The sequence below is a fragment of the Tamandua tetradactyla genome, chromosome 3, assembly GCF_023851605.1.
Source record: "Tamandua tetradactyla isolate mTamTet1 chromosome 3, mTamTet1.pri, whole genome shotgun sequence".
Lineage (NCBI taxonomy): Eukaryota > Metazoa > Chordata > Mammalia > Pilosa > Myrmecophagidae > Tamandua > Tamandua tetradactyla.
In genome coordinates, this window is record NC_135329.1 from 180,519,588 (window position 1) to 180,538,697 (window position 19,110).

At 37.8% G+C, this 19,110-nt stretch overlaps 1 protein-coding gene across 19 annotated transcripts in view; it reads left to right on the forward strand.

The window, feature by feature from the left end:
- Positions 1-19,110, forward strand: part of PARD3B (par-3 family cell polarity regulator beta) — a 1,143,268-nt gene that overhangs the window by 723,980 nt on the left and 400,178 nt on the right. For all 19 annotated transcript variants that reach the window (XM_077154793.1, XM_077154795.1, XM_077154796.1 and 16 more), the window contains one exon: positions 2,257-2,356. In XM_077154793.1, coding sequence (XP_077010908.1) covers positions 2,257-2,356 — 100 coding nt within the window. The remainder of the gene's footprint in view (positions 1-2,256; positions 2,357-19,110) is intronic.

The following is a 19,110-nucleotide window of genomic DNA, read 5'->3' on the forward strand; positions in this document are numbered from 1 at the left end:
TGTCCCAGGGGTTTACTGTAAAATCCTATTAAGCATTTGAATGGTAATGAAGTGCACCAACACTGTATTTCCTGAAGATCTCACCATGGGCCAAGTAATAGCCTAAGTATAGTTTACTGCTGCATTATTACCTCTTCTTTCCTTACTTTCTCTTTTGTGCTCTTCTGCTTTGACTCCTCTTTCAGCTCGAGCCCACCCCAGCCTGTGCCTCAGTCACCCACTCCCCACAAGTCTGTGCAAGATCACCCACTGAGGCCTCCTATAGACCTTCATCCCCCACCTCAAATCAAATGTATGGGTCCTATGCCCTGTCCCACAGGGTCCTTGTTCTCTGGAATCCTTTGAAGAGACACATGGTAGCATAATTATTCCCAGTGCAGACCCTCCTGGGATGCGGTATGAATCCACCCCTCTACTGCATATAGGGCACTGCCTCTGGAATGGTTAATAGTGATTGAATTATACTTTTCAATTTAACTGATAATTATTGGACACCTTCATTGTGCAGGATATACTATGAGGGATGCAAAGATCAATGTGATGCTATAATTAAAGTAGTCTAAAGCAGGTGTCAGCAAACTTTTCCTGTAAAGGGACAAACAGTAAATATTTAAAGCTTTGCAGGCCATAGGCCATTTGTTGCAACTGTTCAACGCTGTTGTCATGGTGTGAAAGCTGCCATAGGCAATACATAAATGAATGGGCATGGCTGAATCCCAAAATAACTTTATTTACAAATCATGTAGTGGGCCGGTTTTGGTCCAGGGGACTTAATTTGCTGACTCTTGGTCTGAAGTCCCCACCACCTCTTTTGCCCTTTTTTCTGATCTGGTCTTGGCAAGATGGATTCTGCAAACCAAACAACAACAAAAGGTGGTGATTAAAAGAAAGACCATTTGGCCATCAATGAAGCAGTGATTAGGGGTACATTGTCAACATTTACAAGCATAGATGTGGAATGGTCATCAAAAAAACTGTTCCTAGTACACTTAACAAAGTCTACAAACTTTCTATTTATGGGAGATAAGAATTTCAGACTTTCACACTGATACAGGGTTCGTTCCAATAAAACATTCAATAAAAAAGAGGAATAATAATATATATTTTAAAGCCCTGTCATCTCCAGGGCATTTGCTGAAAACAGTCAGTGAAAATATATAGCACTGTTGCTGCTGAGGCAGCAGTCCCAGTTGGTGCAAACAAGAGGCTGGCCAAGAAACTTTAAAGGAAAATTTGGACTACGAGATGTCCACAGGTAGCTTTGAAAAGTTCCGACATATTCCTGGGGATCTGTAAGTCTATGTCCATATGTAAGACTGTCCCGTGCCCAGGAACAACCTGAAAAGGTTAAAAAAAGGAAAAAGAAAGAAACCGAAGCTTAGAAAAGTTGAGGGATGCGCCCCAAGTTGCAGAGCAATAGAAATCAAAACTGAAACAGAGCAATCTGCTCCCAAAACCCACACCCTTAGCCAGGATGCTATAGCATGCTCTTCATAAGATGATAAATGTTATTAATCGTTAGGAATGTTAAGTGGCAAGTAGCATAACGAAAATAGTGCTTAGCGCTGTGCCTGGTATACAATAAGCTCTCAATAAAACTTACTTGTTAGTAGTTGTAGTTACAGGTCAATTTTTTCCGGTAGGTATTTGACTGCAAATTTTACATTTTTAGTAGGTGGGAAAAGCAGGATCCAGACCAATCTTTTGCTAACAACACCTCAAACCCAGGTGTTTACATTATAGCACAGTTGTAAAAAGTTGTGTTTTCCCCTCTACTGTTTCTAAATGATAAGTAGATATTCTGCATCTCATTGTTTTTTAGATTTTGCCACTAAGATTTAAGATAAATTAAATCACTATATAATCCAGAGTATAGAGTCTTGTTTACAAAAAAGTTAGAGCATAAAAGAGATGGCTTTATTAAACTTCCACAAACCATGGGTAATGGATATGTGTTAGCCTTTCATAGGTAGAAAAAGGTAGTCAAGCTGCACAGCCTTGGCTTGCCAGGAGTTGCCCGCAGGTCACCAATATAAAACCATATTATCAGGTTTACATTTCCTCGTTGCAGGCTGCATTCACGTTCATACAAATCCTTCAGTTAAATTCAAGGTTTCTTATTTATTTCAAGGCTGGTTTATATGTTGTTGTGATTGTTTTTTTTAAAATTGTGCCTGTGAGATGGACTGAAACAAAACCAGGAACTGAGCAGTTCTGCCTCCAGTATCTACAGCTTCATTTGTTCTTTGTTTATAGAGCTGTTGCTTCCCAGTGACAGATGGGCTGGGAGTGAAGTAGCACCTTCCCCAACACCACATCCTGGTCTGGAATTGGGCCTTGAAGATTACAGTCACAGGTATCAATAAAATGATATATTGTAAATGTTCCCTGTTATGGTTTTTCTGGGAAAACCCAGCAACCTTATTTTAACTCTATTTCTTTCCTGAACAGAAATTTCATAGCTTCCATAATTTCCTGCCAGTGAAGGCCTCTCATTGCTAATAGTGTAGTTGTTCATAGTTTGCTTCCTGGAAGATTTAGCTTACATGATTAAAATAGTTAAGAAAATTGTTGCTTTTGCTTTTACAAATTTAAAAATGGGAGCAGAGGCACTCCAAGAAAAATTATATGGGAAGGTATAAAACAAAAGCAAAAAACCATAGAGCTTCGTTTTTGTTCCTCTCTCCTTTTCTTTTGTACTTGACAAGCTCTAAAGATCTTTTAAAAATAGATGTTCCAAGAAAGTTAATGGAATCTAAAAATTAAAGCAACACCATATATAATCTAAAATATTGAAAGGGGTACCCAATTTTATATCCATTCTGTAATGGAAACTAAAAAATCAATAATTCTTAGAATCACACAGGCATGAGAGAGAGAAATTTACTAAGCATACACACCATTTGACTGGTGGAATTCACATATTTTGTTCTTTGATGAGTTTCAAAAATCATTAAATTGTCCCTTTGCTATTTTCTGTATTTATTATGGCTGTTAAAAACTGTATATTTTATTCCATTCTATGTCCCATGATAATCCTGTGAAATTTCTTCATTTTCCTTGCAGCAATGATAGTGTCATTTGTATTAGGTTTTAAAATATAATCTAAAAATAAAGCAACACAACAAAAGTATAGCTAAATCTATTATATGAAAGCTTACCTAATATAATCTAAAAATGAAGCAACACAACAAAAGTATAACTAAATCTATTATATGGAAACTTACCTATATTTAGCCATCCCTGATTCTTATATTTTTTAAGTCAGTTATCTCACTGAAGCACAATTTCACAAACTAGATTGATAACCATCAAAATGTTCTGGGTCAGTATCTATGGTAGGTTCTTGGGAAAAAAAATGTGGATATGTTTAATTTTGTTCATTCACTTCCATTGTTTGTCTCAATCCTGAATCAAAAATGACAGCTTGGTGGTATTAAAAAATCTACTGTTAACGTTTCTGACTTTCCTGTGTATATGAACACAACCATTGGGAGAGTAATACAAAGATGAAAGAAATATAAATCCTGATCAAGAAGCTGGTAGGTTAAGGTATGAAAGTGATACCTAGAACATAAGGTACAAAGTTCCTGGTAAAGTGTAATTTACCAGAAGGTACAGATTAAATGCTGTGGGTATCTGGGGCAAAGGAGAATGCTTCCAGATGGAGGACTCAGAGAAAAAATGTTATAGAAAAAGTGACATTTGAACATTAAAAGTGTGGCTAGATGTTGGACAGAATATAAGATCAGGAAGGAAAGGAATTTCAGAGAGAGGAAAGGGCAGAAGTTTTGAGCAAACAGAGTCACAATAAAAACCAAATACTAGCTCTATAATGTGGATTGGGTGAATGAAGGAGGCTTGGTATCCACTAGAAGCCAGAGAATCTTTGGATTCCTACTGTGGTAATTGCAGTAGGAGGCACTCAGAATCTGTACCAGGGAGAATGGGGAGAAACCTACAGGTGAGAGTTGGTTTAGAGCTATTACAAAGATAGGAATATTGGGATTTAGCAGTTGTCTTTCTGGCTGCTTCATTGTCTCCTCAGATTTCTTCCCTTCTTTCTGATCTGGAAAGAAAACTTATATTGGTCCTCACTGCCGTAAATCCTTATATGTTTGAGCTAGTAAATTCCAGTTCCTTTCTTGCTAACCCCTTTTTTTTTTTGTTTTTTCTTCTGTTCTCACCACTTTACTGGAACTGCTCTCTTAAAGGTCAACAATAATCTTTCAATCAAAAGTACAGCGTCTTCTCACACTTTCTTCTCTTTTTTTTTTTTTTGCTCTGCAGTATTTGATCATTAGGTCATTATTCACTCATTCATCCATTCAAAAGTCTTTATGAAACTCTGAGCCAAGCATTCTATAAGGTGCCCTAATGGATTGGAAAGTATCCTTGACCTCAATGAATGCATCGTCCTGTTGAAGAGACAGAGTTGTGAATAGTTAAGATGCAGCCTGCTAAGCATTAGTTACAAAATACCCTCAGAGCCCAAAGGAATGAGCCTCTAACTGCACCTGCAGAGATCTAGGAAGGCTTCACAGGAGAGATAGTGTTTAACTAGATTGGGAAAGATCAGTCATGGAAGCAAACATAGTATATTCAGTGTAATTGAAACCTAAAGCATCTGGGGGAAGAACCAATGGGAAGGGCATGGTCTGCCATGCTTAGTGAGTGCCATCCTTCTTGACACTTGTTTTTTCTTCTGTTCTCACCACTTTACTGGAACTGCTCTCTTAAAGGTCAACAATAATCTTTCAATCAAAAGGACAGCGTCTTTTCACACTTTCTTCTTTTTTTTTGCTCTGCAGTATTTGATCATTAGGTCATTATTCACTCATTCATCCATTCAGAAGTCTTTATGAAACTTTGGATTGAAGGATTGAAGGGTTTTAGGCTTGGAGGTAATAAATCGGGTTGAGAGAATTCACTGTGTAGAGAATGGAGTGGATGGGGGAGCCATAAGCAGGTTAGACTGGGTGCAGGAGAAGAGAAGGCCAGCGTGGGCAGACAAGAAGGGGCAGAGCCAGAAGATGTTGTTTAGTTGGAAAGAGCAAGAGTAATGCCTTGAAACTCTCTCCTGGGATCCTATGACCTGCACCATCATGCAGGCTGCTGTATGGCTAGGTGACCAGCAGCGTTGGGGGGTTAGATGTGTGAAAATTGGGATGGATGAAGAACTGGGAGGGAACTAGGCGAGGATTGAGGAAAGGAGGCTGTCCTGTCTTTTCAAAACAAATTTTAAAGCCCTCTAGAAGGGAAAACAAGTGCTTCAGTGATGGAACCAGTCTTATAAAACAGAAAACTACTATTGCATGAAGAATGAAAAACAGATTTGATCAACTTAGTAATGCTTGTACTTTGAACGGAAATGAAAATGAAATGGCATCAGGAAGTTATTGAACATGGCTTACAATTATATAAACAATTTACTAGAGAGGAGTTTAGAATACTGTGTTTCTAAATAAAAAAAATCAATGTAAAGGAAATATCTCTGTTACAGTGATAGCTCAGAGAGAGTTTAAGGCAAATCACCAGCAGAGAGAATATATTGAATTTTATTAACAGTGTGGACAACGTTTGATTATTGCCTACGTGTTCATATTTTCCCACCCTTTACTTCTCTGTCTCCCCCTCTCTCTCTTTTCCCTCTCCTCTCACATGTCTCTTGATGTCTTCAGTCACACACATGACCTGCATTTATCCTTACTGATATTAGTCAATTGTTGAAGCCTTTTTATTATACCTGAGGTTTCAATCATAACTAGGGGAGCAAGTTCCTCATTTCAGACAGTTCTCCTTGAATATTCATTGCTGGCCTTAATATGTCTTCCATATTCCTGATTTGTCACCATATTCAGAACACTGGCATGTGTTTCATGCTACCCTTATTTATTCATTATGCAGCATAATTTGACACTGAGTATTGCTTCTATGTAATAGAGTCCATAGTTGTTCATGCTAAAAGCATTGCCTTTATCTAAGACATGTCTTTGGCCTGCTGTCAACTTCCAGCTTCCCACAGCCCTCACTGCAGCCTACTCAGACATGAGCACATGCTAATTCCCTTCAAAATTAAAATGTCGTATTTTATAGTTAATCATTGCATCACCCTCTCACTCCAAAAACTTACAATATGTAGCATAAAATTACAAGTCATTTTACTAGTCTAGCTAATGTCTAAAATAGTTTCACATTAACTAATTCCATATTGCTCTTACTGCTTCATTGTGCTATGACCTCCCATCGGTTCTAATCCTTTATTGTCTCCTGTGACACTCCCTTCCATCCTTTGAGTCTGCCAATCTAATATCAGCTTTATCTTGCTATATTAATCAGGGCTCTCTAGGGAAGCAGAACTGAAAGGAAATACATATAATATAAATATTATGAGATTTTTTAATAGAAATCGGTTCACATGAATGGGATGGATAAGTCCAAATTCCATAGGGAAGGCTGCAAGCTGGAAACTCTAATGAAGATTTTCTGTGAATTCCCCCCAAAAAATTGACCACTAAAGTAGAGATGGAAATTCTCTGTTCTCACGGCTGATATCATCACTTTCTCCTTTAAGGCCTTCAACTGATTGAATGAAACTTGTCTCATTATAGAAGGCAGTTTCCTCTGTTGATTGTAGTTATAATCAGCCATAGTGCAGTGAACTTACTGATTATTTAAATCCATGAAATAGCCTCAAGGAACAATCAAGCCAGTGCTCGCTTGACCAAACAACTGGATAACATAACCTGGCCAAGTTGACACTTGAACCTAACCATCATACTTGCCTTCTTTCTGTGTTGTAATAAGGCAAGAGGGAGCCTTCTACTGAAGGTTCTCAGGTGTGCACTGGCAGCACTTTATTTCTTTGATCATCCTTTATTGTATCCCACCTTCTGCATATAAACAAATTTACTTTATGTAAACAGATCCTAACTTGGTATTGTGACAAGTGGCATTACCACCTTGTTTGCAAGGGTGGGGGCTGGTTGATGGGAATGGGTGGGGTTAATTGTTTCCTAAGAGTTTGTGAAAATTTGAGTTCTTATTCTTAATTTGTCAATGTATACGTAATTTAGTAAAATAATCTAAGAGATAATGAATTGGGTGATCAATACCTTACTCAGTTGGGTAGATTCCCATGGTCTATCTTGAGCAGTGCCCTTTAAATGCAGTGTGATCTGTTGTTTTATCAAGAAATATTAATGTTATGTTTAACCTCCTCCCTGAAGCTTTCATATTAAAATGTGGTCTGTGTTTTGGTTAGTTATTTGGTTTTCTTTTATTTAATGATATGCACTATTAATTGAAATAAAAAACTAAGCTAAAACTCATTCCACAAGGAGGAAAAGGCTTCATTTTGATAGATGCAGAGTTTGTCATACCCTGTGTCCCAGCTGAGCCACCATTTTAGCCAAAGCTTGTTACTCTGCAAAGAGTTCAAGAAACCAAAGTTTCTGGCCAGCTGTGTGACCTTGCGCACATCAGTCCTACTCTTTGGGCTGTAGAATCTTATCTAAAAGATGAGAAGTTAGAGGTGACCTTTAATCCCTTCCAATGTGTACATCCTTTGATTTTATGAAGGCCATGAGTCTTTGTGACACTAAAACCACGTCATCACAAAGGATCAAAGGATGAAAATCTAAGTGCAAGTAAAGGTCAAATAACACATTTAAAGACAAGTGCTTCCAAAACATCAAGGCTCAGAGGGAAGGTCATATTCACAGTAGCATCTCAAAATTCTTCTTTAAAATGGGCTGAGAAAATGTGTGCTAAAGTGGGCTGAAGCTTATTGTTCACAATTGGCCTATGTCACTGTTATTAAATATCTAAGTATAAAAATGCCATTACCAGTCCCAAAAGCTTCACACTCTAAAGAGTGGACTTAAATTTCTTAAGAAATTTTCATAAAAACATGTATAATCTCTTCATTGGAGAATGCCTCAGGTCTTCATCAAAAGACCCCTCTAACTTTTAGGAATAAAGATAAGGGCTATAATTATCTCATGTTTATTGAGCTCTCACCATGTGCTAAGCACTATTCTCAGTGGTTAGCATATTTTAATTTATTTAATCCCACAACAATTTTATAGTAAATTATGTCAATATCCATTTTACAGACAGGGAAACTAAAGGCCAGCAGACCTGACAACTCCCCATGCCCCAACCCCTGACTGCATTACCCTTCTAACCAGGGAAGGAGGGGAAGGCACTTAATACATAGACCTCCTGAGAGCCTGATAAAAACAGGGAAGGCAAAGAGACTGTAAAAAAGCATAGATGAGAATCAAAAACCTCAGAAACCTAAAGTCATTTGGGAAGGGAAAGTGAGGCTATTTACTTATCTGCTTATTTGTTCGCTGACATTTCTATGGCATTTCAATTACTCTGTCTCATACTGTTCTCGCGTTACAAATGTCACCTCATTCACCCTCTTAACGCTATGAGGTAGACAGTGCAATTATACCCATTTCAATAAGGAAACTGAAACACAGAGAAGTCCAGCAACTTGTCCAGGTCACGCAGCTAGTGAGTAGCAGAGCCAGGATTTAGAACCTGGAGGGTCTGGTCCAGCGTCCGTGGTCTTGAGCACGGTGTTGTGCTGCTTCTCAGAGACAAGTCTTTACTCACTGTATTGCAACAATGGAGGCTTATTCATTTTTTCATTCAACAGTATTATTGCTGAATATTAATATTTAATTTTGCTGTAAGACAATATTAAAGATTCATGACTGAGTTTCGAGGAAATATTAAACTTATTTTGGTATATTTGGTTAAGAAAGCAAAAATCGTCTGTGCATTACAGAAGGATACCCATTTAATACCATTGGATTTTTTTGTTTGTTTTGTTTCATTGTTTCAACTTTGAAGTGTCAAACCCTGACTGTTTGAAAAACTCAGCCCTCAGTACTATCAAATTTACCATGGATATTTGATAATTTGAGTTTTCACTGTATTTGAGATTAGGATAGAACTTCTGTTGATGTGAGCCACCATATTTATTTTTCAAGCATTCAAGAGTACCAAGGAAGAAAGTGACTATAATTTAATTTATAAAAAATACCAAATATAATTTAATACTCCATCAAGAAATAAGGCCTTGTCTGTAGTTCCCTGATATAATCCCCTTCATTCTCAAACAAAATTAAGGTAATATTCAGCAAAAGAAAATTTTTTCAGACTGACTACAAGTAATGAGAAGCATATAATAGGCATTTGGTTATTTTGTGTCTAAATTGTGAGCTGTGGTTTTCTCATTTTTTTCCTTTCAGTATTATTAATGGGTATGACTATTCTGCTCACATTAGCATTTGTTTTAGAAAATAGATTTAAATAAAGTAGAAAATGAAACTACTGCACCCAGCAGGGCAGTTTTGCTCTAAAAGATGCAGCCTTTTCTCTTGTTTTTAAAAGGACACTCTTAGCTCATAAAAATCTCTTAACCCACTTTTAGGCTTGACTAATATCTGTTGAGATCCTTTGAACAGCCAGGGCTTCCAGCAATCCTTTCCCACTTAAAGTTATATAACGTACAGCAATACCCCAATTAACAGAAATCATTGAAGAGTAAAACATGGTGTTAGCCGGTGAATATTTTATTCAGATTGTACAGTGTGATAAAATACATGAAAACAAAGTTGCTCGTAAAAGAAATCAGTGATTCAGAAATTGGTTTAATATGCAAGGTTGGGAGCTGCAGAGAGCCATGGTGGACTGTGTTCAAAATGAGTACTGTTGGGAAATTTCCTTGGAACATGGCAAAATAAGAAGCTCCAGGACTCAGTCCTTCCACCAAAACAACTAGTTAAAGGACCTGAACTCTCTGAAACAAGTATTTTGAAACTCCAGAGGCCAGAAGAACACTGTACAGCCTCTATGGCCACTGCTAGTGCAGCGGCTAGCAGTGCCCATCCTCCACCCTTATAGCACACTGCCATGGGGTCCAGTCCTTGGCTAGCAGCTGGTGTCAGAAAAGGATGTGAAATCCTCTTTCCCAAGAGCAAGCTTAGGCACAGCTGAACCTTGGTCATAGCTTTTGATGAGTAAATTTGGATTTCTGGGCCCCTGCTCTAAGGGCAGCTATTGTTTCAACCTGCCCTAACAAAGGCAGCAATAGCCATTGTTTCCCCCCTCCCCAAATAAGGGAGGATAAGAGGGAGATTTAAAGGCACAGCACTTCTTCAAAGGTATGAGGGACAGTTAGCTGAAGGGCTGAACTTGCTGGGCAGGCCAGGAAAGCCCAGCTTTGGGGAACCATCACAAAAGCTCTTGGTGTCCTTCCTGATCCCCTCTCCAGGGCACTTTGGAACCAGTCAGTGCCCCAGTCATGGGTTCCTGGCCCTGTGTGGGCTGGGAAAGTCTGACTTGCAAAAGATACTCCTCCCAGAGTTTGCCCTCTAGGAAGAAGCACCTAGGGACAAAAAATGGAGTGTAAAAAACTATAGAGATGGACAGTCTGGGACAAAGGCCAGACAACTTCAAATAATTGGGAGAGGAATGTCTGTCTCCTGGGAAGCAGGACAGACAACCAAACTCCAGTAAATGGGGGAACCAAAAACCAACTAACAAGCAAAAGCCCAGGACAAGGCACAGGTCCAAAAGAAGGGGAAAACCCTGCACACTACATTTGCCTTGGACAGACCTCCTGCTAAGAGGGTTGAAACTCAAGAAAATCCCTACCTTATGACTAGCTAGTTACAAAACAGACATCCCAGGGAGTAGATTCCAGAGTTACAGTTTTGAAATATTAAAATGTACAGTGTGCAAAAAAGTACAAAACTAATAAAGAAATATGAAATGATGGCCCATCCAAAGAAAGAAGATAAAAATATAGAAAATACCAGTGAAGAAGATAAGAATGAGAACATATCAAACAAAGACTTTTTAAAAATGTCCTTAAAAATGCTCAAGGACATGAAGAAAAATACAGAGAAAGAACTAATGAATATCAGGAAAACAATGAATGAGCAATATGAGAAGCAGTAAAAAGATAGAAATATTAAAAAGGAATCAAAAGAACCACTGAAGTCAATAAACCACAATAACAGAAATAAAAATGTCAGGAGGGCTTCAAGAGCAGATTGGAGCTGGCAGAAGAAAGAATCAGTGAACTTGAAGAAGATACTTGAAATGAGCTGGGCAGAGGAGCAGAAAGTATTTAAAAATATTAAAAGCAAAAATAACCTAAAACAGCTATGGGACAGCATTCAGTGCAACAATATACTCATTATGCGAGCCCCAGGAGAAGAAAGAGAAAATGGGGCAGAAGTAATAGTCAAAGAAATAATGACAGAGAACTTCTGGAACTTTGCAAAAGACAGAAATATGGACACCCAGGAAGCTCAAAGAACACCAAACAGTATAAACATGAAGCAAGGTAACCTGTCAAAGGTTAATTACACTAACAATTGCAAAGGATAAGGAGATAATTCCAAAAGCTGCAAGAGAAAAGCAACCTGTTAAGTACAAGGAAAACACAGTTACATTTAATGCCAATATCTCATGAGAAAGCATGGAGGCAAGAAGGAAGTGGGTTGGAGTAAAGTACTGAAAAACAACAACTGCCAGCTAATAATTTTATGTACACCAAGACTGACTTTCCAAAATGAGAGAGACAGGTTAGTGTGATGCCCTGATATATACCGGAGTCATTTGGGCAGAGAATAAAAAAATATTTGCAAAGTCCCCTTGGGGAACTGGGGAGAAAGGAGGAAATATTAGTAACTTCCCATCTGGGGAATTTCTAATATTCTTGCAAGCAGTAGGGACAACCAATTCAATAGACTGAGCCCTCAATCTTGGGGCTCACACCTATGAAGCTTATTCCTGCAAAGGAAGGCTAAGCCTACTGATACTTATGCCTAGGATTCGTTCCTAGAGAGTTGCTTTTGTTGCTCAGATGTGGCCTCTCTCTCTAAGCCAGCTCAGCAGGTAAACTCACTGTCCTACAAGCAATGCTAAAAGACTTTTTTCATTCTGAAAGGAAAGCATACTAGACAGTGGTTCAAAGCAACGTAAAGAAATAAAGAGCTGTGGTAAAGGTAACCATTTGTGTAATTATAAATTCCAATATTCTTGTATGTTTTGTATGCAACTCCACTTATTTCCTACAGGTGCTAAAATGCAAATGCATAAAAACTAATGGTAAATCTGTTTGGTTTTTTTGACATGCCGTGTACAAAGTTGAGTGATAACACAATAAAATGGTGGGAGAATAAAGGGGTATAGGAAAAGTATATGTGGATGCTGTTGAATTTTGCAGCATTGTCATATATTTTAAAATGTTAAATTTTAACCCCATAGTAACCACAAGGTAAACATGAAAAATATATCCAGATAGAAATGAAAAGGTAATCAATATGATACAGCACACACAAAAAAACAAATAAATATAAATTAGGCTTCAATAGATACAAGGGACAAAAAAGATATAAAATATACCAAGGCTAAATAGCAAAATGGCAGAAAAATTCCTGTGTTATTAGTAGTGACTTTAAATATAAATGGATTAAAATCCCAAGTTAAAAGGCAGATATTAGCACAAGGATGAAAAAGCATGACCCACTAACTATATACTGTCTACAAGAGACTAACCTTAAATTCAAGATATAAGTAGATTGACTTGAATGATACACTAAACCAACTGGATCTAACAGATATACAGAGCATGGCACCCAATGAAAACAGAATACACATTCTTCTCAAGTGCACATGGATCATTCTCCCGGCAAGACCATTTGTTGGTCACAAAACAAGTCACAATAAATTCAAAAATATTAAAAATCATACAATGAAAACTCTCCAACCACAATGGCATGCAGCTAGAAATCAATAATGGAGAAATGGAAAATTCATAAATATGTGGAAATTAAACAGCATGCTCTTTTTAAAACCAGTAGATTAAAGTAGAAAACCAGAAGCAAAATTAGGAAATATCTTGAGGTGAATTAAAATGAGAATACAACATACAAAAGCTTATGGGGTGCCATGAAGGCAGTGCTGAGAATGAAATTTATAGCTGTAAATGCTTATAGTAAAAAGGAAGAGACACTTCAAATGAAAGACCTAACCTCAAAACTGCAAGAACTAGAAAAAGAAGAGCAAATGAAACCCAAAATCAGTAGAAGGAAAGAAATAACAAAAATCAGAGAAGAGATGAACAAAATAGAAAAAAAAAGAGAGAGAGAATCAACACAACCAAAGAAGTTGGTTCTTAGAAAAGAGCAATGAAATCAGCTAACCTTTAGCTAGATTGACAAAGAAAAAGAGAGAAGATAAAGAAAATCAGAAATGAAAATGGGGACATTACTACAGATGCTGCTGAAATAAAACAGGGCTATAAGAGAATGCTGTGAAAAATGATATATTAGTTTTGTAAGCTACCAGAATGTGATATACCAGAAATGGAATGGCTTTTAACAAGGGATTGTAGTAAGTTGCAGGTTTATAGTACTAAACTCATAAAAAAGTACAAATTCAGGCATCTGGGGAAAGATTAATTCAAGAAAGGGTCTGGACAGCTCTTGGCAGCTGGGAAGTCCCATGGCTGGCATCTGCTGGTCCCTTGTGCCTGGGCTGCACTGCTTTCAGCCTCTGTTCCTGTGGGGGTTCCTCACTCTGCTTCTCCAGGGCTGGCTTTCATCTTTTGACTTCCCTTGGCTCTCTCCAGGTTCTGGCTTGCTTAGCATCTTATGGCTTTATCTCCTGGGCTCTAAGCATCTCCAGACATCTGTGTCTGTGTTCTCCAAGTGTTGTGCTCTTTGTCAGCTCTGCTTTCTTCAAAGTGTTTCCTCTTTTAAAGGACTTCCATAAACTGATCAAGATCCACCTGGAATGGATGGAGTCACATCTCCAACTAATCAAGTTCACAGCCACAATTGGGTATGCCGCATCTCTGTAGTTTCCACCTACAATCAGGATTAAAAGAAGTGGCTGCTCCCACAAGATAGGATCAGAATTAAAACATTTTCTGGGATATATAATAGCTTCAAACCAGCACAAATGGTATGCTAATAAATTAGATAAACTAGATGAAATGGGCAAATTCTTAGAAACAAATAAGCTACTGTGGTAGTTAGATTCAGTTGTCAACTTGGCCAGGTGAAGGCACCTGCTTCTGTTGCTGTGGACATGAGCCAATGGTATGTGAACCTCATCTGTGGGTAATTATATCTGCAGTTGACTAGGAGACGTACCTGCTGTAATGAACGATGTTTCACTTAATTGGCTGCTGCTTAAATGAGAGAGCACAACATAGCACAGCCCAAGCACCTCAACATACCTCATCTCAGCACTCGCAGCTCAGCCCAGGCCTTTGAAGATGCAGAAAGGAACCACCCTGGGGAAAGTTGTTGGAACCCAGAGGCCTGGAGAGAAGGCCAGCAGAGATCGTCCTGTGCCTTCCCATATAAAAAAAAAAGAACCTCATATGAAAGTTAGCTGCCTTTCCTTTGAAGAACTAATGAAATAGATCCCCTTTTATTAAAAGCCAATCCATCTCTGGCGTGTTGCATGCCAGCAGCTAGCAAACTAGAACAACTACCTATATTAACTCAAGACAGAATAGATCTTCACAAACTAATTTACTAGTAATGAGATTGAACCAGTAATCAAAACCTTCCAAGAAAAAAAAAAAAAAGCCCAGAACCAGATGGCTTCATAGAAGATATCTACCAAACATTCCCAAAAGACTTAACTCCAATGCTTCTCAAATCCTTCCATAAGATTGGATAGGAGGAAATACACCCTAGCTCATTCTGAGACCAACATCACCTTCATACTAAAGCTAAAGATGGCACAAGAAAATAAAACTACACGCTAATATCGTTTAGGGGACATCTGCAACAAAATATTAGCAAACAAAATCCAACAGCATATTAAGAGAATTATACACCATGATCAAGTGGAATTTATCCCAGTGTGCAAGGTTGGTTCAACATAAAAAATCGATACACCACATTAATAGAATGAAATAATGAGGGAAAATACATGTGATCATCAATTGATGCAGAAAAGACATTTAACAAATTTCAGCACCCTTTCATAATAAAAACACTTCGAACAGTAGGAAGAGAATAAAAACTTCTTCAATATGATAAAAGGTAAAAATGATAAGCCCAAAGCTAACATACTACTTCAAGCTGAAATACTGAAAGCTTTTCCCTAAGGTCAGGAACAAGTTAAGTGTGCCCACTGTCACCACCGTTATTCAACATTGTACTAGAAGTTCTTGCTAGAGCAATTAGACAAAATAAATAAAAGAAAGAAAGAAAGAAAAGGCCTCCAAATTGGAAATAAAGACATAAAGTGTTCCCTATTTGCAGATAACATGAACCTATTTACAAAAAACCTGAAAAATCGGTAACAAAACTCCCAAATCTGATCAATGAATTCAGCAAAGTGGTAGAGTACAAGATTAACAGCTAAAATCCTTAGTATTTCTATTCATAAGCAATGAGTACTTGGAAGAAGAAATCAAGCAAGTAATTCCAGTCCCAACGGCAATGAAAATGATCAGATATCTAGGGTCAAATCTACCCTAAGAAATAAAGGACTTGTACACAGAAAACTACAAAAACGCTACTAAAAGAAATGAAAGAAGAGCTACATAAATGGAAGGTCATTCCATTTTCATGGATTGGAAGACTAAGTATCATCAAGATGTCAATACCACACAAAGAAATTTACATATTCAATGCAATCTCAATAAAAATTACAACACCCTCCTTTTGACAAGGTGCCAAAGGCCACCCAGTTGGGAAAGAACAGTTTCTTCAACAAATGAGGCTGGGAAAACTAAAGCTACATTTGCTAAAGAATAATGGAGGACCCCTACCTCATACTATATATTAAAATCAACTTAAATGGATGAAGGACCTTAATATAAGAGCTAGAACCATCAAACTCCTGGCAGAAAACATAGTGAGTGTCTTTAGGACTTAGTGGTAGGCAGTGATTTCTTAGACCTTATACCCAAAGACAAGCAACAAAAGGAAAAAATAGATAAATGGGACCTCATCAATATTCAAAACTTTTCCTCCTCAAAGGATTTTATCATGAAAGTAAAATGAAGAAAAAATTGAAAACCACATATCTAACGAAGAATTAATATCCAGAATATGTAAACAAATTAAAGAAATCCTTCAACTTAAGAACAATAAGTTGTGCCAATTTAAAAATGGGCAAAGACTTGAAAAGACATTTCTCCAAAGAAGAGTTCCAAATGGCCAGAAGGTTCATGAAAAGGTGCCCAACATAATTAACCATCAGGGAAATGCAAGTAAAAAGCACAGTAAGAAAAAATAAATAAATGGAAACTCCTCAAAATCAAATGCTTCTGTACCTTGAAAGACTTTGTCAAGAAGGTGAAGAGGCAGCCAATGCAATGGGAGAAAAAATGTGGAAATCACATATCAGATGACGGTGTGATATCCTGTATATATAAAGAAATCATACAACTCAACGACAAAAGAACAAACAACCCAATTATAAAATGGGCTAAAGATATGAATAGGCATTTTTGTGAAGAGCAGATACAGATGGCTCAAAAACACATGAAGAAATGTTCATTTTCACTGGCTATAAGGGAAATGCAGATCAAGACTACAATGAGATACCACCTCACACCTACAGGAATGGCTGCTGTTCAACAAACAGGAAACTATAAATGTTAGAGATGATGTGGAGAAATTGGGGTATTTATGCACTGCTGGTGGGAATGAACAATGGTGCAGCCACTGTAGAAGACAATTTAGTGGTTCCTTAGGAAACTAAATATCAAGTTGCCCTGTGACCCAGCAATAGCACTACTTGGTATATACCCAGAAGAGCTGAAAGATATGATGCAAACAGGCATTTGCACACAGATTTTCATAGCAGCATTATTAACAATTTCCAAAAGATGGAAACTAACCAAATACCCATCAACAGACAAGTGGTTCAGCAAAATGTATAAACATATGATGGAATATTACGCAGCAGTAAAGTGAAATGAAGTCCTGAAGCACATGACAAGTTGGATGAGCCTTAAGGAAATAATTAAGGAAATTTCCTTAAGGAAATAATTCCAAGTGAAATAAGCCAGACACAAGAGGCTGGATACTGCATGATTCTACTTTTATGACCATGGTAAAGGTAAAATCAGAGGCTTATAATACAAAATATAGGAAACTTAAAAATCTGTAGAAGCTAGAGATGGGTGAATGGTAATGAGGTTGAACTCCAATGTATGGGAATAGATTGAAGTGAAGGCAGTTCTCTAGTGGGTCTATAAGGTGAACAAGATTGAAAGGGGTTGTATAGGCCTACATGTCCCACTGATTAACACTAGAAATAGAGATTAGTTCTTGCAAAAACTACTTCAAAGGTATTGTTTGTATACAAAGAGTGTTTAAGTCGAGGGTACAGGAGGAAAACTGCTATTGCATACTATGAGCTGTGTTTAAAAGGAAAACATCAGCACTACCGCACCAACAGCAGTGGCAAATAATGTGGGGAGGGACAAGAGTTAAGAGGAAGTTTAGGTTTCATATTTGGTAAGGGTCTGTTTATAAGTTAACTTTATCTTGGAAACAGTGAAATTATCTAAAATTGAGAGTGTTGATGGACTGTGGACTTTGGGCATTATATATATATGACGCCTGATAAATGCAGGTGGCTGAAGGATGATGTACTGACTGAGAAGTAGATTGGTGACCAATGGTATATATATATGATCAAATGTGCTACTACAAAAAGGAACAAAGTCATAAGGCATGCGACGATGTGAATGAACGTATGGGACATTCGGTGAGGCAAATGAAGCCAGAAACAAAAGAACAATTATGATGTGGTCTCCTTTAGAAAATGATTATAAGAAAACATGAACCTAGAATGTAAACCCTTATAGCAGACACATTTAGTCCAGAGTGGTTATTATTTCTGGATTTTGAGAGGCTGTTATATATACATATACATATCTGTATATGTTCTGGTATTTAAAAATAAGAACAAAGCTGATAAGGTCGGGGTTAAAGTAATTCAGAACACAGGGGTAAGGAAGACATTGTCTATATTTTAGAACCACACATACTCCTTGAACCAAAGGAAGAAAGTTTTACTTGGTCTGAAACCTAAATTTCTGTTACACATAATCTAACTCAACCTATCTTTCAATTTGAACAATTGAAACACAGTAGCCCAGAATAAGAGAGAAGTTCTTTAATCCTGTGTAGCTTAATGTAATGCCTGGATACATCCTAGAGTATATTAAGCAGATAATCAAAAAGTATTGACAAAGTCCCTTGAGGGTTGGGAGAAAATATGTGGAATTATTAAACTTTAGCATCAGGGAGTCAATCCCTTGCTACTGTGTGAAACATTAAGGACGCCCAAATCAATAGGCCAAGCCCTTGATCTTGAGGATTGCTCTTATGAAGCTTATGTAAGTAATGGAGAAGCTTAGCCTACCTATAGGTGTGCCTGAGAGTTAGTTGTGGAAGGCCTCTGTTGTTCAAATGTGGCATCACTCTCTCTAAGCCAAACTCTGCAAGTGAAATCATTGCCCACTCTGCTATGTGGGACATGACATCCAGGGGTGGAAGTCTCCCTGGTGGCATGGGAGATGACACCCAGGGATGAGTCTATCCCTGGCACTATGGAATCAACAATTCCATCCTGACCAAAAGGGGAAAAATAAGTGTAACAAATAAAGTATCAGTGGCAGAGAGAGTTCAAATAGAGGTGAGAGGCTACTCTGGAGGTCACTCTTACGTAAACTTCAGTTAGATATTGCTAGGTATCATAATTTGCCAAACCCCAACCAAGACCAATCCGGCCAATCCTAGAGAACACCTAGGGTACAATATAAGATTCCACAGGGGTTCCATGCACTAGAGTAACTTTCCAGAAACCTACAACCTCCAGATGGATCCCTAGACCAGACAAGTCCTGAAACCTAGAGGGGCCAGCCTTTCTAAACATCAGCTAGTTCCATCTCCCTATCTACCCCCATATTACTGACAGATCCTTCCAACATGAAAAAGTTAGAATGGCCATAGTCCAAACACCCCTAAAGAGAGGGATAGAAAGATCAAAGGTGATGGTAAAGTTATGCAGAGAAGGTAGGATTTAACA